General features: G+C 43.9%; 2 protein-coding genes across 2 annotated transcripts in view; one reads left to right on the top strand and one right to left on the bottom strand.

The window, feature by feature from the left end:
- Positions 1-1,288, bottom strand: part of LOC117365405 (forkhead box protein A4-A-like) — a 32,047-nt gene extending 30,759 nt beyond the window's left edge. Inside the window, exon 1 of the mRNA XM_033955816.1 lies at positions 1,067-1,288. Within this exon, the coding sequence (XP_033811707.1) occupies positions 1,067-1,207 (141 nt within the window). The 5' untranslated portion in view covers positions 1,208-1,288. The remainder of the gene's footprint in view (positions 1-1,066) is intronic.
- The window catches only part of LOC117365406 (somatostatin receptor type 1-like), a 93,066-nt gene that overhangs the window by 27,067 nt on the left and 41,333 nt on the right, over positions 1-24,666 (top strand). The window lies entirely within an intron of this gene.

Genomic DNA, 24,666 nt, shown 5'->3' with positions numbered 1-24,666 from the left:
CGTTTTGTGAGTCCAATTAATGGCAATTTTGAGGTGCTAAGTGCCAATTAAGCCTATTAATTAAGTTAGGCACCTACATCGGCTAGGCACGCCTATGTAGGTGCCTAACTTTAGGTGGACGTTATAGAATCAGGCCCTGCAAAATATTTGTCAACTGCATGTGCAACTGACAGTATTTAGGCCTGAGCATTTACACCAGCCTTTGAGAGGGCGTAAATGCTCGTGCCTAACCCTAGTATTCTAAAACGGCTTTAGCGCCCAACTTTGCAGTTATAGAATACTTGCTTAGCGCTCAATTATTTTGTGTCTAATGTCTGGCACCCTTTCTTGAATCTGCCCCTAATATAACTGCTTTTACCATATCCTCTGACAATTAGGTGGGGAGGAAGGCCTGAGGTAAGAGAAAGCTGTGGGAGCCTGAGAGGTGTGCTGTGGAAGCCAGGAACTGAAGCAAAACTGGGAGTGTGCCTTGGGGAGGTGAGAGAGAGAAGGAAGAAGATGGAGGGTATATGGGGAGGGGGTGGAGAGAACCCTTACATATAGACACTCCTACACATAGACCAATGGTCTCAAACTCAAACCCTTTGCAGGGCCACATTTTGGATGTGTAGGTACTTGGAGGGCTTCAGAAAAAAATAGTTAATATCTTATTAAAGAAATGACAATTTTGCATGAGGTAAATCTCTTTATAGTATATAAATCTTTCCTTTTGGCTAAGTCTTAATAATAATATTGTAATTTATAACTAAAGAGACATAAGATCAAGAAACTGTTTTATTTTACTTTTGTGATTATGATAAACATACCGAGGGCCTCAACATAGCACCTGGCGAGCCGCATGTGGCCCCCGGGCCACAAGTTTGAGACCACTGATATAGACACACACAGCACTCCATCACAGGACACAAACACACTGTTGTAATAGCACACATACACATCCATTTCTATTCCTTCTGGTGGTCACTTGGATGGTGATATATTTTCAGGACTAAAAAGCTCTCTGGCTCAGGATTTAGCTTCAACAAGAATGTTTTAATCCCTGCTAAAATGAAAGCAGAAAGCATACCTGATCATCTGGGTGATAATTCCCCCAGTGCATAGAGTCCTGCTCTTCCAGTTTAATTCCATTCCGCATGGCTGGACTGGGATCTTCTGGCCAGCTCCGGGATGCAGGATAATGCCACAAAGATACTGGGGGCCTTGCCATGCTCCCCCACCCCCTTCACCTCTCCCAAGCAAGGTAAGTTTTAACTTCCTGGCAGGCTATTTATCAGTCCTGAAGGTCATTTAAATATCCTGTCTTGCTCTCCACCCTCTGCTTGCTATCACACTTTCTTTCAAATGGCTTCCCGCCTCCCTATTGCACCTCTCACTGTCCCTCCCAACATATACACACTCCTTCCATACAGCTTCCCATTGTCCACCTGCAGTGCTGCATCATTTAAACACCCCCTCCCCCCAAAAAAACTCATCAACCCCCTACCCACCACCAGCTTCAACTCCTCCTCCTCCTCCCCTCTCCACTAACCCCCCACCGTCTGCCCAAAATGGAAAGAAGGCCCAGGTGCAGAGACACCCCTCCTCCCTTTATAAACTTGGAAAAGTCTTCTTTCTGTACTGCTCTGATTCTTTATTCTTCTCATAAAAGATGATCCTCCACCATATCCAAGTCCCTTTCTGGGCAAAATCAGCCTCTTGGCAGGCAATCCAATAATAATAATTTTTTTAAAAAGCGCCTATAAGAACCAGAATGTATAGGGTTACCATATGGCTCCAAAAAAAGGAGGATGGATTGAGACATCCAGATTTTACTTCTATTGAAAGCAATGAAAGTAAAACCCAGATGTTTCATCTGTCCTCCTTACTTTCTTCCATTGCTTTGAACTGAAGTAAAACCCGGATGTCTTAATCCATCCTCCTTTTTCTGGAGCCACATAGTAACCCTAAGGAATGTATAATTTTCTTATGTGATTCAGTGAAAGGCATCTTAAGCACTCAGCAAACCCTATGGTCTGCATAGAAAGCATAAAACTTTTTATTTTTCTGGTGGCAATTGGAAAACTATCTGGGAGAAAGTTTTCAGAGTCACTGTCTCCTTTTCAGATTTAAAGTTTAAAACTCTTTGGGCTAGATTCACAAACCTGCCTGATCAGACCCGATGAATTCTCTAAACGCCAATATGCAGATGGGGGCGATCGGAGGAATGCCTCCATCTGCCTGCCCGGATCGCTCTATAGCGATCCCAGCACATGTGCAGACCATCTGTAGATGGTCTGCACATGCGCTGGACCTCCGGGCCAGTCGAGTTTTTTTTCTTTCTTTTTTTCTAGGGCAGAGGGAAGGGGAATGTGAAACTGGTGTACTAGCGGAGAAAGCCAGGCCCGGCATAGATTTATTTTTTATTTTTTTAATTGAGCCCGTGGTTTTAACCCGCTTAAAGCCCTTGGGTTAAAACCATGAGCTCGCAGTGTGGGGTAGAGCAGGGTGGCATTCGGCGCAAGCAGGCAGGAAACAAGATCGGGGCAGAGCAGGGCGGCATTCGGGGTGAAGATCGGGGCAGAGCAGGGTGACATTCGGTGCAAGCCGACAGGAAAGAAGAGATCTGGGCAGAGCAGGGTGGCGATTCGGGGCAGAGCAGGCAGGAGAGATTGCAGAGCAGGGCAGAGAGCAGGGCTTCCAGAGTCAGAAAGACGTTTTCGACTGGTCCCCAGCAGTCGCTTCTTCAGTTGATCGGCCAGCCCAGTCGGATCGTGAAATTTATGTTGTGAATCGCGTCCCTGCCTACTTTGCATGCACGGATTTGAAGCAGATTGCAGGAGAGGTTAGTGAATAATGCAGGAGGGAAATCTGGTCACAAAGGGGTCGCAAACTGATCGGTACACGATCGGTTTGCTTTGTGTGCACCTGGGAAACTGCAGAGTAGTAGTAGAGCATAAGTCATAGGAAGTGTATTCCTCTATGCTGCATCTGGACCACAAGATAGAATAAGGACATCTCACTACCTCCTTCCCCACCACAGATTGCTCAGTTGTCAAATAAACACATCCTAAGCTTCTACTTCTCTTTTCCCTACCCATAACAATGTGTTAAAATTAACAGTTTTGCTACTTGAAAGCATTGTTTACAGCATACACAGAGCTGTACAAACTGCAGCACATGGATTGCGCTCGTCTTCCTGTCTCCGGGCTTTTCAGACAATAGGAACACATGTCCTTTGATGCAAGAGAAGAGGCATAGCACAGACTGAGAAAACGCTTTCACCATAGCTCTGATGATAACATTTGAAACAGATCATCAAAAAGTTTATTTTATTCATTTAAAAAGAGTGTGAGAGTCGCTAACTGATAAATAGGAGGACTAAAGGACTGGGGGCTAGATGCACAAAAAACGGTCGATAAGACCGTGTGAGTCACTCTTGGCTGATTTTTCGCCAACTGGAATAGCGACTGATGTTCTAACAAGTTTCCATGCAAATGATTTGCAGGGAGGCTCACCGGAATCCCGTTCGATCAATCACTATGAGAGCAACTGACACATGTGCAGAGCATCAATCGTTCGGCTAGTTTACATGGCATTTCAATATTAATACACAAAGATAGGCTGAGTACTTATTCTTGGGTATAACTTCAATCGTATCACCTCATTCACATCCCAAGCATCTTCCTCCGTATACAGTATTTATTCAACTTTTATTTCAGATATATAAGCATTTCTAATGATTTTCTGATGGACCTCAGAACCACCCACCTCCAACCGTTATAATATGCTTTTTAAACGGGGAGTACTGAGTGTATATCTCCTCACCGGTCCAACTTTGAAATTTTTCTAAATCAATTTTCAATCTTTAAATACTTAACTCATTGAGATTGTACTTATCTCTAAAATGCAGCGGTATTAATGGCACAAAAAGAAGTGGGAACGGACAATGAACACTCCACTGAAAATCACTGATGTAAGACCAACTTGTTTATTTCAGAAAAGGGCTATCAGGTACCAGGTAATTTTTGTGGAGGTGTTGGGAAGTCCAAGTAGATTTTTTTATGTCTTCCTTCTTTTCAATGTATGAGCCAGGATTTCTAATTATTTTTCAGCTTAAAATCTGCCACTTCTGATTTATTTCAGAAGCAGGATCAGTGTTGAGAATGAAAAACAAATGTGTGTGGGGCCAACCAAATCCGAAAGAGAAAGCACACATTGATTCCTGTTTTCTGCACCTAAATATATGCCTTTCAAATAAAAAGCTTATATTTGAAAGTACAGAATGGCACCAATGTGTGCTTCACTTCCTGGTTTACCTGGGCATGCGCAGAAGAGATGTGCTTACCACAAAACTCTTCTGCACATGCCCAGGCATGTTCCTCCCCCTTACTTTTGGTCTCACATCACACATACCAATTGCATATCATTAGCGTTAGGTACTGGGGAGCTAGGTTTTGGCGCTGTTCCCTATAGTGTGGAAGTTCTGAGTATTGGCCCATCAATGAGCCAATCAGCCAGCAGAGGCAGGATTACCATACATCCGGAAAAAACCGGGTATGTCTTCTTTTTAAAGGACTGTCCAGGTGTCCAGGCATTTTTTTTGTTTTTAATTAAATGAATTTCTATTTGTCCGTCCAGGTTTTAAAAAAGTGAGTCACCCATAAGCCTGCCCACCCACTTTGGTAGGGTTACCTGACATCCGGAGAAACTAGGGCATGTCCTGTTTTTAGAGGACTGTCTGGGCTCCCAGACAGACTTTCCAAAACCCGGTGAGCCCCAGCCACATCTGGAGGACCTCTGAGCATGTGCAGATGACATCACACATATCCACACATGCTCCAGACCCTCCATTAATGGCTGGAGCTCATCCGGAAGATGAGAGGAGGCTTTGTGGGAGTGGGGCTGGAGGCGGAACTGGGCCAGAGAAAAATATCGTAACTATACACTTTGGGCTCAGCATAAATTATGCGTCCAATCTCTACCCCTTTCTGAAGTCTGGCTTGTCATCAGTCTTCCTTTCCTCCCGGCTGCCCTGCGCTTCCTCTGTAGTCTCTCCCCTCTCTGCAGTCTTCCAAGGCTCAGACTGGATGTTGGCAGCATCAGTAATTAAGACACCCACTGCCAGCTGGCTCCTCCTGAACTCGTCTCTCTGCCACATCCTGTGATGTAATTTCCTGTTTCCGCGCAGGTGGGACACGGCAGAGAGAGGAGTTCAGTAGCTCACAGGCAGTGGGTGTCTAAATTACTGACACTGCTGGCAATGTGTCACAAAAGTTGAAGATCACGGGGAGAGGGGGGAAGGACTAGAAAGAAATACCAGAACCCCGAACTGCATGATAGAGAAAGATGCTTCTCAGAGGGGGAGGAGAGGAAGAAAGGAAGGAAACAGAGCTGGAGAGCTGGCAGGGCGATCAGAGGAGAGGGTAGGGGGCAGGGTGGAGTGGAGAGATTATACAAAGGAATAAAGGAGAGGGAGAGGCATTAGAGGCATGAGAGAGACAGAGATTGATACTGGGAAGGGGGTTTGCAGAGTAATATGGAGATAGGGAAAAAGGGAGATATTGGATCTGGTGTATTTGAGATAAAAATGAAGAGAGCCAAAGCTGGAATGAAATGAATCATAAAAAGGAGAGAGGGGGGTAAAGACTGGATGGAAAGGGGAGATGTGAGGGCAGATGGTGGATGGAAGGGAGTGAAGAGAAGATGAGGAAAGCAGAAATCAGAGACAACAAAGGTTAAAAAATAACCAAATTTTTTTTTCCTTTAAGGTATAGTAGTATTGTATTGTGGACGGGGCTGGGGCAGAGTGGGTGGGGCTGTGGGTGAGGTCATGTGTCTTCTTTGTTGTCTTCACAAATATGGTAACCCTAAGCAAGGCAGGAAGATGAGCTCAGATTTCCTCCTATGGTGGATCCATTTAGCTTTTCTTCACTTAGGCCCACTATGTGAAAGTAATGTGAGGATCAGTACATTGACACTGAGGGCCCAATGCTTACAGCTCCAGAACCCGGTAAAAAAATACCGAATTAGGAACAATTTTTTTTTTAGCGGGTGATGCTCAGCACAAATAGCATGCAAATCATATGCATGCTATTTGTGCAGAGTAGCCTGGTAAAAGGGGGGAGAAACTGTGCCTGGTGCCTGTTCAGAAGAGCTAAGCGGTCGGCACAGCTCTTCTGAGCAGACCCTGTAGTTCTTGATCTCCCCAGGCTGTCAGCTGTCCCTTGCCTGCTACCACTGATCCTTCCTCGCCACCACTCTCCCCCTGCCAGCTCAGCTGATCATTGCTCATTCCCGCTTGTTTGTTTGTTTTTTTAGTTGGATATGGGCGTAGCTATTGTGCATGTGTTGTGTGAGTGCGTGTCCTGTGCATAGATGTGGAACATATACTCACACAACACATGCACAAACAGCTCCAGATCTGCTGGTAAATTTTTCCCACTAAGAGGTGGGCATTCCCTTTTGACCACTGCAAGGATTGCTCATTTAAATACTAATAAGCTCTTTGTAATGCATCTTGGATAATTTACATCTCCTGTTTAGTAAGGGCCTTAATGCCCTGATCATGCAATTCGATATGAGCTCTGCGTTTGACTTAGTGGACCATGGAAACTGCTACAATGCTTAGATGCAATTGGTATCAGAGAAGTTTTGAGGTTTCCTTATGTCCCGCACGGTGTCAGGTCAAAAGCGCGCCGGGACAAAGGCACGCGCAGACAATTGAGCGCAGCGCGGAAGCGCACGCCGCAGAAAATTACTGTTTTTACGGCTCCGACGGGGGGGGCGTGGGGGGAACCCCCCCACTTTACTTAATAGAGATTGCGCCGCATTGTGGGGGCGTTGTGGGGGGTTGCCACATTTTACTGAAAACTTCACTTTTTCCCTGTTTTTAGGGAAAAAGTTAAGTTTACAGTAAAATGTGGAGGCTTACAACCCCCCAAACCCCCCCAACGCCGGCGCGATCTCTATTGAGTAAACTGGGGGGGCTCCCCAACAAAACCCCCCATCGGAGCCCCTAAAAACTGTAATTTTCTTCGGTGCGCGCCTCCATCTTGCGCTCAGTTGTCGGCGCGCGCCTTTGTCTTTCGCGGGGTTGTCTATGAACTGTCCCGCACCTACCAAGTACGTTTTAATTTTCTCTGATACCTGGAGCAATCCATCTGGCGTGCCCCAGGGGTCACCACTATCCCCATTGCTTTTCAATGTCTACATGTCTTCATTAGGTGCGCAATTGACCCAGCTTGGGATAAACGTATTTAGTTACGCAGATGACTTTACGATCATTATCCCATTTGCTAACTCTCTCTCGAAAGTTACTCCCAAGGAAACAGTACTAAATCTGATGGAGCAATGGATGACTGAATTCAGACTGAAACTTAATTTAGAAAAAACAAAATTTTTTGTAGCTTCGCCACACCCGTTTTATACCAAAACTTCACTATGCATCAATAAACTTACTTATCCTATTCAATCTACTATGAAGGTATTGAGTGTAACACTGGACCACAGCCTAACAATGAAAGACCAGGTGGACTCCATAATCAGAAAGGGTTTTTTCACTCTCTGGAAGCTTCGGTCCATTAGAGCATATTTTGATGTGTCATCATTCAGAATTCTGGTACAATCCCTCATACTGAGTCAACTTGACTACTGTAATATCACCTACTTGGCAATTTCCCAGAAGAACATGCGGCGACTACAACTCATGCAAAATGATCTTCGGGTTGAAGAAGTTCGATCATGTAACACCTTCCTACCGACTTCTGCATTGGCTGCCGATGAAGGCACATGTGAAGTTTAAGTTTGGTTGTTTTTGGTTTTAAGGTACTATTCAGTTTAGTCCCTAAATATAACTGACCTTTTCTCTTTCTCAGCCAACAGACATAAGAGAAGCTCACACTTGAATTTTATTTCCCCTCTGGTTAGAGGATGTAAATTTAAAAGACATCATCAAGGCAGCATTATGGGATAAAGATCTGGAACAATTACTTACGTCTACTTCTTATGGTAAATTTAGGAAACGCCTAAAAACATATCTGTTCCTGAAGTATTTAGCCAACTAACCTGCACAGTCTTATTCCACAATAACTGATCCCTAGAGATGTTAATCACTAGCCTTTAACTTTGTTAACTCCACTCAATTTGTAGCATTGTTTAATCATTGTAAACCGCATAGAACTTCACGGTCCTGAGGGGGTGTCACGTGACTGACTACAAGATGGCTGCTTAGCGTTTTTCCTCCGCTACAGCCCTGCCGATAAAAGATCTTTTGCTGCCCTTTCGTAATCGTGCTCAGCTTCCACATACCTCTTGCAGCCGCCGGAATGTCCTCTAAACAATGTAAGACGGACCCTGCCTCCAACGCGAGCTCTGCCGCGCCGCATCCAGCGCCTAAGCGCTCCAAACAAGAGCCGCCATCTCCCGCCAAGGCCGCAGCCTCCCATGCTTCCGAAAGCGTCGCGTCGATCTCACGCGATCTCCAGGTACTCCGGGAACTTATGCAAGAAAATCTTGCAGCGACCGCTGATATTAAAACAGAGATGTGCAACATTATGCTGCAGTTAAAGCAGCACAACGCCCGCATCGATTTGGCCGAAGAAAGACTCAGCACATGATTCCCAGTTCCTCTCAGTCCAACGCGATCTGCAGAAGATTTCCATCTTACAACATGACCTGGAGGATATTTCCAATAGGATGCGACGGAGCAATGTCCGTCTTATTGGCCTACCCGAGTTAGCGGAGGGGACAGACATAATGGCATTTTTACATGCTTTTATTCCCAAGAAATTAAATCTTCAATTTTCGCCTCCCCTGGAAATTGAGAGGGCGCACAGAGTCCCCTCGGGCCCTCCTGCACCCTCCAAACCTCCAAGGCCCATAGTTATGAAGCTTCTGCGCTATCCACAAGCCATCCAAATCATGCAATCAGCTAAATCTGCTCCTGATCTTACAGTTGACGGCAAACGGATTTTATTTGTCCCGGATGTCTCAAAAACGACTGCACAGAAGAGGAAGGCTTTCCTTTCTATGCGCCCTCAACTCAAAAACATTGGAGCACAGTATGGTTTATTTTATCCAGCCCAAATGCGGGTGACGTATCATAATGTGACTAAAAACTTTGATAACCCTTCTGATTTACAACGCTATCTAGATGACTCGGTGGGCGCTATGACCTGAGCTGCTGAATCAACATTCTTTTTTCTTCTCCACTTGGATGGGCTGCACCCATTTCTTCTTGCTAACATCACAATGGCAGGCTGTGGAGTCTTCTGCTGAGCTCCTCTTGTCAACATGAGACCCCATTTATGGAGCTTTGTTTGTTACGTTTTCTCAGCTTTTTCTGGGCATGAATCACCTGATTTTCTCCTTCCCTTCCTTTTTATTTTGTTTCTGAGGAGCAACTATTCAGATTCTACATCATTCTTGATCCGTCCAGCTGTCTGCAACCCCATTTGGACTTTAGCATTCAAGTCTCTTCTACATGGTTAAAATTCATCTAGTTTCCCTCAATGTTAAGGGCATAAACAACCCCTTAAAAAGGAAAAAAGATCTTACACTACTTCAAACATCTAGATGCTGATATTTGCCTGCTTCAGGAAACCCACCTTTCTACAGAAGAAGCCCAGAAACTAACCGGTGGTTGGGTCCAACATTCCTTTGCTGCACCAGCTCAAAGCAAGAAAAATGGAGTCATCACCTTAATGAAGAGGTCACTTAACTTCCAGCTCTCTTCACACCAATTTGATCCCAACGGAAGATGGTCCCATATTGAGGGCACCATTGCAGGTCGACCATTAAATCTCTTCAACATCTACGCTCCCAACTCGGATGATCCCGCCTTCTTCCAGTCGTTCCAAACTGTCTCCACCTCGTCCTTGACATCCCACACCATATTCGCAGGGGACTTTAGTTTCCCCATTGACCCCTTCATAGACAGATCTTCCACTTGCCGACCGGCCAAGCTTGGGGCCCGTTCTGCAGTTCGCCAACTTATGAATACCTACGGGTGGTCTGACATCTGGAGAATTTTTCATCCTACCACCAAAGACTACACTTTCTACTCATCTCCGCATCATACCTTCTCCAGAATTGACTATATTTTAGGTTCAAAGGACATTGTGAACACTGTTTCCTCCTCATGTATACATGACATTACAATATCAGATCACGCTGCTGTTTCTTGCTCTCTCGACTGGTCTTCGTCCCCCTCCTCTAGGCAATGGCGAATGAACAACTTTCTGCTTCACGATGAAGATTTTCTTTCACACATCACAACGGAATCACAAGCCTTTTTTTCCAACAACCTTGACTCAGTTTCTGAGTTTACTACTATTTGGGAGTCTTATAAAGCTTGGCTCCGGGGTGAGATTATCAGCTACTCTGCCTTCCAACGTAAAAAGCGCAAATCTTCACGCCACCAGTTGGAAACAGACATTCACACCTACGAGACTCAACTGTACCTCCGTCATGATCCTTCACTTTATAAACAGTTGCAACTCCTCAAATTTCAATACAACAAAATATTTAGCTCGCTTGCTTCTGCATCCATCTTTCGACGTTCAGCGACCTACTATGCTTCTCATAACAAAGCAGGACACCTGCTAGCCACCTATCTTAAAGGTAGAAGATCTAAACAAAGGATCACACATCTGAAATCGCCCAATAACCAACTTCACACTACTACTAAAGATATCCTAGAAGACATCCGCATCTTCTACAAGGACCTATATTCCTCTGAATCCTCATCGGAAACCAACTCCATCTCAGACTTCCTTGATTCTTTATGCCTACCATCTCTTTCTGAATCTCAACAAAGTTCATTGCAAAAACCAATATCGTCTGAAGAAATCTGTCATGCTATCTCTTCATTGCCTCCGGCCAAAGCACCGGGTCCCGATGGTTTAACTTCAGAATTCTTCAAATCATTTTCTTCACTCTTACAACCCCATCTGCTCTCCTACTTCCAGAGTCTCCAGTCATCCCCGAAAGGCATCCGTCGTTTCCTCGAAGCAAACATTATTGTTTTACCAAAACCAAACAGAGATCCCCAGCTCGTGAAGAACTACCGTCCTATATCACTATTGAATCTGGACTATAAAATTTTTACCAAAATACTGGTCTTCCGACTAGAGAAGGTTATGCCCTGTCTGATCCATAGGGATCAGGTGGGATTTATGAAAGGACGTTATGGTGCTGATAATACCAGACTTTTGTGTCATATACTCCACTCCACCTCTTCGTCCGCTAGTCCTGCTGTTCTTGTTTCTCTAGATGCTGAAAAAGCGTTCGATAGAGTGGAGTGGAAATATCTGTTTGCTGTTTTGGCTAAATTTGGTTTACCCCCTGAATTTATTCATATGATTTCACTACTCTATAATAATCCTACAGCCAGTTTGATTGTCAATGATGAAGCCTCCTCTCCATTCGTACTACATAGAGGCACTCGTCAAGGTTGCCCCATGTCCCCACTCCTATTCAACTTGGCTCTGGAACCTCTCTTAGTAGCTATTAGACAATCACCTGACATCAAAGGAGTATCCATAGCCAATATTGAATTTAAAATTTCCGCTTATGCAGACGATGTTTTACTATATCTCTCTGACCCGGAAGCCTCTCTGACCTCCCTCATACAATTGATATCCTCTTTCTCAATATTCTCTGGTTATAAGATCAACTGGGATAAAACGGAACTTATACCTCTCAATGATTCATGTCTTCCATTTACTATTGCTTCTCAACCTTTTACCTGGGTATCCACAGGGCTCAAATATCTGGGACTCTCATTCGACAGGGACCTTCGTTCATCTGCGCATTTGATTTCCATAGATCTTCTTAATCATATTTCAGCTTCCCTTTCAAAGTGGTCGCCCCTTCATCTTAATTGGTGGGGCCGCCTAGACACTCTTAAAATGATGGTGGTTCCAAAGCTTACCTATCTATTTAACATGTTTCCTCTCCTGTTCCCTCCTGCTTACTATAAACAAATGGAATCAAAACTATTACGCTTCTTATGGAACAACAAACCCCATCGGATCTCCCTACGCAAACTGAAATCTCCTACCCATCAGGGCGGTGTCAACTTTCCTGACCTCTACTGCTAACACAAGGCCTTCATTCTAAGACAAGGGGCGGAATGGTTTTCCTCTTCCTCCCCTTCTGATATGCCTAACTGGGTAAGACTAGAGACTTCTCTTTTGAACCCTTTTCCCCTTCTTAGACTGATGGGCACTAAAAATTTTCCAAATCTCTCTAAAAACCCCTTAATATCAACCACTCACAAGGTACTTTCTGATCTTGATGCACGTCTTGATATTCCCTGGAATAAGTCTGCCTTTTGCCCTATATGGTTCAACAAACTCCTTTTAATTGATAAAAAACCTATATCATGGCCCTCTTGGTATAGTTGTCACATATGGGATATAGGCTCCTTATGTTATTCGAATGGGTCCTTTCTCACCTTCAATGAGCTAATGACTACTTTCTCCCTAAATCCTTCTCACTTCTACAGATGGCTCCAACTAAGATCCTCGATCAATAAGTCGGGCCTGTATCCACTTCCTTTCCATTTGGCTCCCTCCCTCTATTCGCTTTCCCGTCAATTTTTGTCTACAGGACATACCGCCTCACATTTCTATAAATTACTTAAATCGCTACTCCCCGATTCCTTGACCCCTTTGAAATCTTCTTGGGAACTAGACTTAGAAACATTGATTCCTGAAGAGGCTTGGACTCATATCTTCCATACCACTTTTCATACATCCCGCTCGGCATCGAATCTCCAACATATGGTTTTTTTCCTTCATAGAGCGCATTGGACCCCTATCAAATCACACAGAATCAATCCTTCCTACTCTAACCTGTGCTGGTCCTGTCAAGCTGAAATAGGCACCTTGAAACATCTGCTTTTTAATTGTTCCACAATCACCTCCTTTTGGGCCTCCACTTGGGACACAATTTGTTCCATCTTCCACATTAACATTCCTTTAACTTACCAAATGCTGTTATTAAAATCTTTCGCTCTCTCTACCACAATTGCTGACTCAGACCATTTTCTGTTTGATATTTTGCTTTCCTTGGCTTTAAAGGTTCTGCTTACCTGCTGGAAAGACTTATCCAAGGCTTCTCATTCGCAATGGTGGAACCTTGTATGTCTCACATATAGAACTGAGGCTTACTTGGCTAAGTCTTCCAACAGATTTACACAATTTCAACTGAAATGGGATTTATTGAAATCTTTCCTCCATTCCAATACCTCTTGAATGCTCCGCTCCTCTCTCCTCTCCTTTTCTCTCTCCCCCCTCTCTTCTTATTTTTATTTGCATTCTCTCTCTTTGATTCATGCTTAAACATATAGAATGGTCTTTTATTTTATTATGAAGTTCAAATATGCTTCAGGCACTATCATAGACTCATGTTTGTACACCAGTTATTTACAATTACGATTGTTATGTCTATTTGTTTTCCATGGAGCATATCGTTGTTATAACTTGTTGCATAAGACTGTTCTTAACCATGTCTTGTAAAAATTTAAAAACTTAATAAATAAACCTTGACTAAAAAAAAAGAACTTCACGGTCCTGCGGTATATAAACTGTTATTATTATTATTACATGTCCTCTTTTTAGAGGACGGTCCAGGTGCCTGGGCAAACTTTCCTAAACCTGGCAGTTTGTCCGGGTTTTGGAAAGCCTCGGCGAGCTCCGGTCACATCTGGAGGGCCTCTGAGCATGCGCAGATGATGTCACACACATCCACACATGCTCCAGGCCCTCCAGACGTGGCTAGAGCTCGTCGGGCAAGAAGAGAGGAGGCTTTGTGGGGAAGAGCTGGGAGTGGAACTGGATGGGATCGGAGGCAGAATAGGGTGGGATTGGAGATGGAACAGGGTAGGTCCATGTATCCGGGGTTTTGTGGCCCAAAATATGGTAATTCTAGCATAGGGTTCTCAGTGGCTGCTACCAGGATTGGTAAAAGCTCCCAAGAATCCTTTTGAGCATCAGAGGTTGAGATTCCTTGCAATAAGATTGGCTTTAACCAGTTTTACTTGCATGGAAAGCTTCTCAGCTTCGGGTCTGAGGCTCTAACCAATGAGCGAGGGTGAGAGTGAGAGAGCCTTCAAATAAGCATGACACATTCCTAATGAATGAGGCAAAAGTGTGACAGTGAGAGTGCTTTCAAGTGAGTATGGCACTCTCGTAATGGGTGAGACTTGGCATTTCTGTAGATGTGATAGTTTTCTTTTCTCAGCACAAGGTCATAGAGTAAAGGCAGGATGCACAACACTCTGACAACACGGTAATAAATACTGTGCTGGGAGCGATTTTCATATACAGGGTGATGCTCAGCACAATAGCTTACAAATCCTATTCATATTATTTGTGCAGAGCAGCCCCAGTAAAAGGGGAGGAACTGTGTTTGGCACCTGCTCAGAAAAGCAAAGGAGTAGGCACTGCTCCTCCCCCCTGCCAATCCCTCCTGTCAGCTCTGATTTTTTTTCTCTGCTCTCCCATGCTGGCTCAGCTGATCAGCAGCTCTGGTGAGTCCTGCCACAGTGCAGGATCAGCTAAGAGAGTAGGGGCTGCCAGCTTAGCTGAAGGCTTTTTTTTTTTTTTTTTGTATGGGTGGTCCTAAAATGGGTGCAGCTGTTGTGAGTGTGTTGTGTGCACAGGACATACATTCATACTGGAAAGTCCAGACTGGTCAGAAAATTTTGTCCTGTAAAAGGGGGAAGGTTCCCTTTTGTGCACCACAAGAAGAGCTTTTTTAAATACTAATGAGCTCCTAGTAATGCATTTGCATAGGGTTCTGGGTGGCTGCTAGGAGGAACTCTTTTGAGCATCAGGAGGAGAGCTTTCTTGCCAGTAAGACTAATTTAAACGAGTCTTGCCAGCATGGAAAGTTTTTGAGTATTGGGGACTGGAACTCAGCTGACTGTTGCGCTATGACTCAGGCACTGGCATTCCTAATCCACAAGTTGTAGCTCAGCCTGATTCTCTGCAGGGGTTCAAGATAGCAATATGTTTTTAATCTAAGCTGTCTGTCACATCAATGACTGAAGCTAGGAGACCCTTGGAAGCACCATGAAGACAGCTTTAATGGATTTTGAAATGTACTGGAGGCAGCCCTTGAGATGAGGGATGTATATGATGAGAGGCCCAACACACCTAGCACATCAGAAGACAGCAATGAGGAAAAGTGTGAAGCTCCCTCAGGATTTCTCAGCAAGGAAATATAGTTACCTGTTGCTTCAGAATAAAGAATCTCTCACACAATAAACACAGTGACCCCCATTCCTCCAGCATTTGTTATGATACAATTAATCAGGTTGTGCCAGTTGCCATGAAATAGCAGGGGCTGCATAGAAAGGCTGTAATACATCCTCCCACAAGACACTAAGGACTCTGCAGCATTGCTGAGTGTTCCTGTAACATCCTCCCATGAAACAGAGGGACTGTGCAGAACAGCTGAGTGTTCCTGTAACACATCCTGCCATGAGACAGCAGGGACTGTGCAGAAGGGCCGAGTGTTCCTGTAACATCCTCCCATGAAACAGAGGGACTGTGCAGAAGGGCTGAGTGCTCCTGTTACACATCCTAGCCTGAGACAGCGGGGACTGTGCAGAAGGGCTGAGTGTTCCTTAAACACATCCTAGCCTGAGACAGCGGGGACTGTGCAGAAGGGCTGAGTATTCCTTAAACACATCCTAGCCTGAGACAGCGGGGACTGTGCAGAAGGGCTGAGTGTTCCTTAAACACATCCTAGCCTGAGACAGCGGGGACTGTGCAGAAGAGCTGAGTGTTCCAAAAACACATCCTAGCCTGAGACAGCGGGGACTGTGCAGAAGAGCTGAGTGTTCCAAAAACACATCCTAGCCTGAGACAGCGGGGACTGTGCAGAAGAGCTGAGTGTTCCAGAAACACATCCTAGCCTGAGACATCAGGGACTGTGCAGAAGAGCTGAGTGTTCCAGAAACACATCCTAGCCTGAGACAGCGGGGACTGTGCAGAAGAGCTGAGTGTTCCAAAAACACACCCTAGCCTGAGACTGCGGGGACTGTGCAGAAGAGCTGAGTGTTCCTGTAACACAACCTAGCCTGAGACAGCGGGGACTGTGCAGAAGGGCTGAGTGTTCCTGTAACACATCCTAGCCTGACACAGCGGGGACTGTGCAGAAGAGCTGAGTGTTCCTGTAACACATCCTAGCTTGAGACAGCGGGGACTGTGCAGAAGGGCTGAGTGTTCCTGTAACACATCCTAGCCTGACACAGCGGGGACTGTGCAGAAGAGCTGAGTGTTCCTATAACACATCCTAGCTTGAGACAGCGGGGACTCTGTAGAAGAGCTGAGTGTTCCAAAAACACACCCTAGCCTGAGACTGCGGGGACTGTGCAGAAGAGCTGAGTGTTCCTGTAACACAACCTAGCCTGAGACAGCGGGGACTGTGCAGAAGGGCTGAGTGTTCCTGTAACACATCCTAGCCTGACACAGCGGGGACTGTGCAGAAGAGCTGAGTGTTCCTTAAACACATCCTAGCCTGAGACATCGGGGACTGTGCAGAAGAGCTGAGTGTTCCTATAACACATCCTAGCTTGAGACAGCGGGGACTGTGCAGAAGAGCTGAGTGTTCCTGTAACACATCCTAGCCTGAGACAGCGGGGACTGTGCAGAAGAGCTGAGTGTTCCTGTAACACATCCTAGCCTGAGACTGCGGGGACTGTGCAGAAGAGCTGAGTGTTCCTGTGACACATCCTAGCTTGAGACAGCGGGGACTGTGCAGAAGAGCTGAGTGTTCCTGTGACACATCCTAGCTTGAGACAGCGGGGACTGTGCAGAAGAGCTGAGAGTTCCAGAAACACATCCTAGCCTGAGACAGCGGGGACTGTGCAGAAGAGCTGAGTGTTTCTGTAACACATCCTAGCCTGAGACTGCGGGGACTGTGCAGAAGAACTGAGTGAGTTACCATTACAACAAAGAAATTCCGTCCGACATTTCTAGGCAAGGGACCCTCTGAAAGACTGTATGAATACTATAGATAAGTCTTCCCTCTCATTGCATAGTGCTTCAGTTCTAATCCCCAGCTCTATCACTGATTCTGTGTGAACTGGGATGAATCACATTATTTCATAGTTCTTCGGTTCTAATCCCAGCTCTGTCATTGGCGCTGTGGAATCAGGAATGAGTCACTTTATTTTGCAGTGCTTCAGTTTGAATTCCCAGCTCTGCTTCCAGCTGCTCTGTATCCAAAGAGTGAATGCCAGAGGACCTCACCAAGAGTGTGCGCACACCTCCCAATTCAGATTCAAATGCTGTAACTTTATTTGGCATGACAATTACAAAGGGGTGCAGCCCAACCAAGAAGAGAACGATGTGGATATGGTTCAATCATTGATAAGAACATAAGAATTGCCACTGCTGGGTCAGACCAGTGGTCCATCGTGCCCAGCAGTCCGTTCACGTGGCGGCCCTCTGGTCAAAGACCAGCGCAATAACTGAGACTAGCCTTACCTGCGTACGTTCTGGTTCAGTAGGAACTTATCTAACTTTGTCTTGAATCCCTGGAGGGTGTTTTCCCTTATGACAGACTCCAGAAACAATGTCACAACATGGGATTTCATTTCTGCAAATTGGCACTTACCGATATAAGAAAACACTTTTCAGCTACAATGGCAAAATAATGCTCAGAATTTAGGCAGTTGGGCTGAGAACTTTTCAGCACCCCCTCTTATACTATGGGTTGCAAATAGAAAGAGAAAACGACATAAGATAATTTATAAAGTAATAGTAACAGTATAATAAAGTTAGGTATGGAGTGGTTAATAACACGAGCGATAAAATTCTGGTCCTGATCTGCCCTGCCATATTCTCATGATTTTGGCAACTCAAGGGACTACAGCGGATCTAAATACTGCTGCATGGCTTTTGACAAACTTAGGCACTGTGATTATTTTAACCAGTTCTTCATGCCTTGCACTGGTTACCTACAGAAAAACATTGCCTGTTCAACTTGCCAGTTTTTGCATTTGAGACTTTTCAAGGATTTGCACATCCAGGGAGGGTGGGGGGGGGGGGGAGGTGTAATATATTTTGTTGTATTCATTGATCAATTGTAAGTGCGGTCTATGACGTTAATTGTATGTATATATTTAATGCACTGTTCTCAAATTGAAAATGAATAAAGATTTATTTAAAAAAAAAAAAAAAGATTTTTCAAGGATTGGTTCCAGGATATTTTTTGAAGATTTCTAATTATGTCCCTAATCATGCTTTGCACTCTCAAGAGAAGAGACTTTTATTTATTTCCCTCAGCTAGATCTCTCCGCTTGAACAGACATGTTCTTGTGCATACTCTTATTCTTTTTTTCTTGCCTGGAATAAGCTTTCTTCTCTTAGATATTGGAGTTTAGTTAAGGGTTGTGTGATTTTTTTTTGTATTATTCATTTATGTTCTTGGATTATATGATTTGTGATTGACCATTTGTTTATGGATTATGTTTTAACCTTTTTAAAAATTTTATTTTGATTATGTATGTTTCTTTGTAACTTGTTCTGGATTTTGTTAGGAGGACAAGCTAATCGAAATAAATAAGGCATGCCTTTTCACTGATTTCTGACAATTGCTTCTTGATAGCCCACCCACCATGCAAACTTTGTGCACTACAGGCGTGGCCTGTCTGGTTGTTACCAACATATCATGGCAGACAAATCAGGGTCCTTTTCTGTATCCCTTGTCAGTCATTTAATCCTCCTCTTCCTCCTCTCTCACAACAGTATCTGATCTGTGTATTTGGTCTTGTTTAGACCCAGCTGGAGGAAGTTAGACTGGCGGTCAGGCCCCAGCTGTGGAGTAATTACCTCTCTCCTCATCATTGGCCTTTCACAGAGACTTCCCACCTGGAGAGTGATCCGCTGGCCAAAACTCCCAGGTGCTAATTGCATGACCGCCTACTTTTCATTAGTCAAAGGCATTAAACAGCAAGAAGGGTGTCCTTCAGGCTTTTAAGAAAGGATCTTGGGTCCCAAGCACCTGCTTGACCGCCCTGAAGGCTGGCTGGCAGACTTTTATGCCTTCGGCTAAAGCAGGGGTGTCAAACTCAATCACATTAAGGGGCCGAAATAAAAAACACAGGCTATGTCGCGGGTCAGACCCCGCCCAATCTCCGCCCCAGACCCCGCTCCCATAATAGTACTAATTATAATAACCTTTTTCATATATACACACACAATATAATTTTATTAACACATAATTGTAATGGTTAACCACAAAATTAAACTACACAAAACACACTGTATGCTTCTCAACATTCATTCCTACCAGAACACAGATACGGGACCAAAAACTAAAAGTACTAATATATTTTTTAAAACACTCTAAGATTCAAGATTCTGCATGCAGTACAACCCCCAGAGAAAAAGAAACAAATGTATTTCTTCCTGAGCAGTGCAAAAGATAGACAGCAGATTAAAATGCTCAAAATTGACACAATTCAAACACTAACTTGAAAATAAAACCATTCCCCCTACCTTTGTTGTCCCCCTCCATACTGTGCCTCCCTCCGGCGAGTGTCTAACCTTCTGGCCGGCTCCAACCTGGCCGTTTTATGCGGCCCGCAATCCGATGCCCCCCCCGGTGTCATCTTGTGGCCGGCTCCCTCCTCCTCACAGCCGTAGTGTGCATGGAGCCGCGTGCAGCGGCTCCTTGTGCATCCTGCACCTGAACTGGAAGCCTTCTCTCTGACATCGCAACGTCAGAGGGAATGCTTCTGGATGAGGTGTGGGACGCGCGAGGAGCTGCTGCACGTGGCTCCGTGCATATTACGGCTGTGAGGAGGAGGGAGCCAGCCACAAGGTAAAACTGGGGGCATTGGTCCGCGGGCCACATAAAATGACCAGGCAGCCGGATTTGGCCCACGGGCCTTGAGTTTGACACCTGTGGTCTAAAGCAACAAATCTCAAACTGGTCCTGGAGGTCCACTGAATTTCAGGCTTCTACACTAAGGGGCTGATTCTACATAAGGGCATCCCGATTGTAGGTGACAGTAGGTGTCCTACTGCTGTCTGGCAGCCAATCAGGACACACTTTTTTTTTTTTTTTAGAAAAAACTGGGGCGAGGAAAGATGCTTACACTGTAGGCATTTGTCACATGTCTAGGAAGACGCATAGGTACACTTAAGCTCACCTAAGACAAGGCGTTGTTTCGCCCGGAAGTGGTCTTGGGAGAGTTCAAGCATGCCTATGCGTCTCCCTAGACCTGCGACAGATGCCTGAAATGTAGGCCTGCATTTCAATGTAAAAGTAGACACCGCAGTCGGCTGAGCTGATTGCGGCAAGGGAATCCCCGATCAGTTGAGCTGGCAGGACTCCCTGAATCCGAAGCTTCGGGGAGTCTTTCCAGCTCAGCTGATTGGGAAGAAATGCCCCTGTTGCAATCAGCTGAGCCGCCTGTGGCAGAGGACCCCCCCTGACACCCATCCCTAAAGTTGGCAGGAGATCCCTGCACTGGATTTCACGGTTTTGATATAGTGGATACCGCTGGAAGTGTTTGTGAAAGGTCCGTTGGAATACGGAGGAAAACCAGAGCAAGCTAAGCAACTTTTTTTTTTTTTTCCTTCACTGCTGTGATGCTTTATGAAGTAACTGCCTGCAGAGTGCTGTGTTTAATTTCAATTGCATGAAGAAGATTTAGGATTGAAGTACTTTTTGAATTGGAATATATGAAACATATGAGATCAGAAGCAGTAGGGGTTTGGGAGGTTTTTTTGTGGCCTATGAAGCCAAACTGAGGCCTTTTTTTCTCCCACCCAGTGGATTTTTCTCAAATTTCAATGATATAGCAGTACTTCTGTTTGTTATGTTGAATAAGAGATTAGTAAAAAGTTGGTGATTTCAAGTACCCCAATATTGACTAGATAAATGTAACATTAGGGCATGATAGAGAGAGAAAATTCTTTGATGAAATCAAGGACTGCTTTATGGAGCAGCTGGTTCAGGAACTGACAAGAGGCAAAGCAATTCTAGACCAAGGTTCTTAGTGGAGCACATGAATTGGTGCGGGAGGTAATAGTGCTGGGGAATCTTGATAAGTGAACATAACATCATCAGATTTGATATAATCCCTGGAATAACCTCACTGTAGAAGTTAACCTAAAATTCTCTTCTCTCTGGGTCTGCAGTGATTTTAATTTACATATAGAAGATCCAACATGCCAAAAAGCTCAACAGACATTACAACTAATAGAAGGCCTAGGTCTACACCAAATGGTTAAATATATAACACAAATTAAAGGACATACTTTAGATGTACTATTTGGCAGGGAGGAAGATTTAAGGGACTGTAACCGAACATCTATTAAAGTGCTATGGACAGACCATCACTTAATAAACTTTAGGATTAGACAACCAGAAGGTAAGAATCAATTAAAAATATCCAGAATAAGACCAAAAATAGGGAAAGGTTTCATTGATAGCACCAAATTCAAAAACAGAATGGAAACACACTTCAGAAGTCAAACCAATAATCACAGACCTCACAGAACAGGTGAGACTCTGGGATGAAGCCCTAGAAAATGGTCTAGAGAAGATTGCCCCATTAAAATTGCTGAAATCTAACAAGAGGAAAGATAGTTTCATCCCGTCAGAGGTAGTCATGAGACTAAAAAGGAAACTTGAAAGAAAATAGAGACAATCAGGCAAGGATGAGGAAATTAGGAAAGCCTGGATTAGAGTTAACATAATTTACATTAAAAAGATAAGAGAAGAAAAGAAAGAGTTCCTTTCTAATAAGATCATTGAATCAGGGAATTCCAAAAGAACATTATACCAAGTAGTATATGGGTTTCTGGGGAAATGCAGAAAGAAACTACCACCAAATGCAACCTAACTAGTACACTTCTCCCTCGTATTCGCGGTTTCAGCATTCATGGTTTTGATTATTCATGTTTTTTAGCTTGCTGGCTCCTCCCCCCAAATTACATCAGCTTGCATAGAGAAATCGCTGATTCCCAGCATGTTCTTCACCATCTTTTACCTCTCCTTCAGGAACAGGCCAGGTCTCCCATCATGTTATTTGCAGTGTCACCATATTCACGATGGTTTTTAATAGAAAATAGAAAATAACATTAAAAAGTTATTCGCGGTTTTTCAGTATTTGCAGTTCTGTTAATCCCCTATCACAGCGAATACGGAGGAAGAAGTATAGATTTCAGCAATTTTTTCACAGAGAAAATTAAGAAAATCCAGTCAGACAACGGCATAATTAACAACATTTCAAAAGAATTACATATGTGGGAAACAGGAGACTCAATGGAAAAATTCAAACCAATTATAGAGATCCAAGTAAAGAAACTTCTGAGAAGAGTGAAGCCTGGCCCACCATCTCTTGACCCATGTTCAATATTTCTGATGAGAAATCTTGAGGACTGGAACTAACCTACCTCACAAATATTTTACATGAATCATTACTGTCTGGAGAAGTTCCACTTAAATGGAATCTAACAGTCATCAAACCCGTTCTGAAAAATAGTAACATAGTAGATGACGGCAGATAAAGACCCGAATGGTCCATCCAATCTGCCCAACCTGATTCAATTTAAATTTTTAAATTTTTTTCTTCTTAGCTATTTCTGGGCATGAATCCAAAGCTTTACCCTGTACTGTGCTTGGGTTCCAACTGTCGAAATCTCTGTTAAGACTTACTCCAGCCCATCTACACCCTCCCAGCCATTGAAGCCCTCCCCAGCCCATTCTCCACCAAACAGCCATATACAGACACAGACCGTGCAAGTCTGCCCAGTACTGGCCTTAGTTCAATATTTAATATTATTTTCTGATTCTAAATCCTCTGTGTTCATCCCACGCTTCTTTGAACTCAGTCACAGTTTTACTCTCCACCACCTCTCCGGGAGCGCATTCCAGGTATCCACTACCCTCTCCGTAAAGTAGAATTTCCTAACATTGCCTAGTTAACAATAAAGGAAAAGACCTTGAGAATCTATCTAACTACAGACCAGTAGCTAACCAGTCATTGTTAGCAAAACTTATAGACAAAATGGCCTGCCAGACTTCATAGAAAACACATCAGAGCTAGACCAGGCCCAATCAGGGTTCAGAAGACACCTGACTACAGAGGCAGTATTAGTAGCAGTATAGGACCCAGTCCTCAAACATCAGGCTAAAGGAGAAGATATTTTATTAGGGCTCCTAGACCTCTCAGCAGCCATTACCTAGCTTAACATGAACAGCTAAGATCAAGATGCATGGAATTGGGCCTTAAAGGAAAAGTCTTAACAAGGATAGAGGCATTTCTTTACAGAAGACTAATGAGAGTTGAATCACAGGGAGATATGGGCAACTGGAAAGATGTAGGCATAGGAGTTCCACAGGGATCAGCTATGTCTCCAATGCTGTTCAACATATTCCTACAACCACTGGGAAAATTCATCAGAGAACTGGGTTGGGAATGTTACATCTACACGGATGATGTCCAAATTATCATCTCACTGAAGAAATAGGATGTGAAGACTAAATTGAGGATAAAGACAGGCCTGGATAAGATCTTTGGTTGGTTCCATATAAATGGTCTAGTAGCCAATAGGGAAAAAACTGAACTACTTCTGATTAACAAATGGGGAGGGAACTGCCCAAGACAAAAACTAAAGCTGAATGGAAATACCATAGAGTCAACCACAGAGAGTGTGAAAAACCTAGGGGTATGGCTGAACCCAAACTCTGAGATGTCAATACAAATTCAACATATTGTGAAAAATGCTTATGGCAAACTCTATTGGGTCAGATGACTAAAACCATATCTGAATGATCAAGCAATGTCCAATATAATAATATCCCTGGTACTCTCTATTTTGGACTATTGCAATGTAATCCTGATAGGCATTCTTAACTACATGATCAAACAGATACAGACAGTACATAATGCAGTAGCAAGATTTCTGCTGGGAAAATTTAAACATACAAGTACCACTCCAATTCTGAAAGAATTACACTGGCTCCCTATTGAAAGTAGGGTGATGTTCAAGATCATGTTCTTGACACACAAAGTCATTCATCTTTTAGAACCACATTTAGCAACCAGACTACACAACCATACAACACGCACACTTCGTTCAAGTCAAGAATACTTATTGGAAATACCATCGTTCAAAGACATTAAATACAAAAGTGTCAGGAAAAGAATGTTCTCAGTGATGGCTCCAATGTGGTGGAATTCTCTATCAAAGGAATTAAAACTACAAAAAGATACCAAAAAGTTCAAGAAAGGAATGAAGGCCTTTCTTTTCTCAGAATACTTTAATTAATATTGGACTAATCTGGGGGGTAATATGGTAAATATAGCTCACTACTTCATAGCCTGGGGAAGTAACGATAGAGGTAAGCTTAACAAGAAATGTTGAATTTTCTTCACTACATGTTCTTAAGTCTGCTGAGTTTCTTTGCTTTTCTTTAAGGAAATGATCCATTGCCCTGACGCAGCTATTAAGCAAAACACCAGCCAGCTAATGTTGGCTAGAAAGGACCAGCAGAGACAGCACACAGCAGGAGAGCACAACACTTGCGTATAACACTGGAGTCCTGACCAAGCTAAGTCTTTGCATTTTATTTTGCATACCACTTTGAATAAGAATTTTTTGGCACATAACATAAGAACATAAGAATTGCCACTGCTGGATCAGACCA

This window comes from Geotrypetes seraphini, chromosome 8 (assembly GCF_902459505.1).
Source record: "Geotrypetes seraphini chromosome 8, aGeoSer1.1, whole genome shotgun sequence".
NCBI lineage: Eukaryota > Metazoa > Chordata > Amphibia > Gymnophiona > Dermophiidae > Geotrypetes > Geotrypetes seraphini.
Note: the sequence above shows the minus strand (reverse complement) of the source record. Positions and strands in the feature narration are given on the sequence as shown.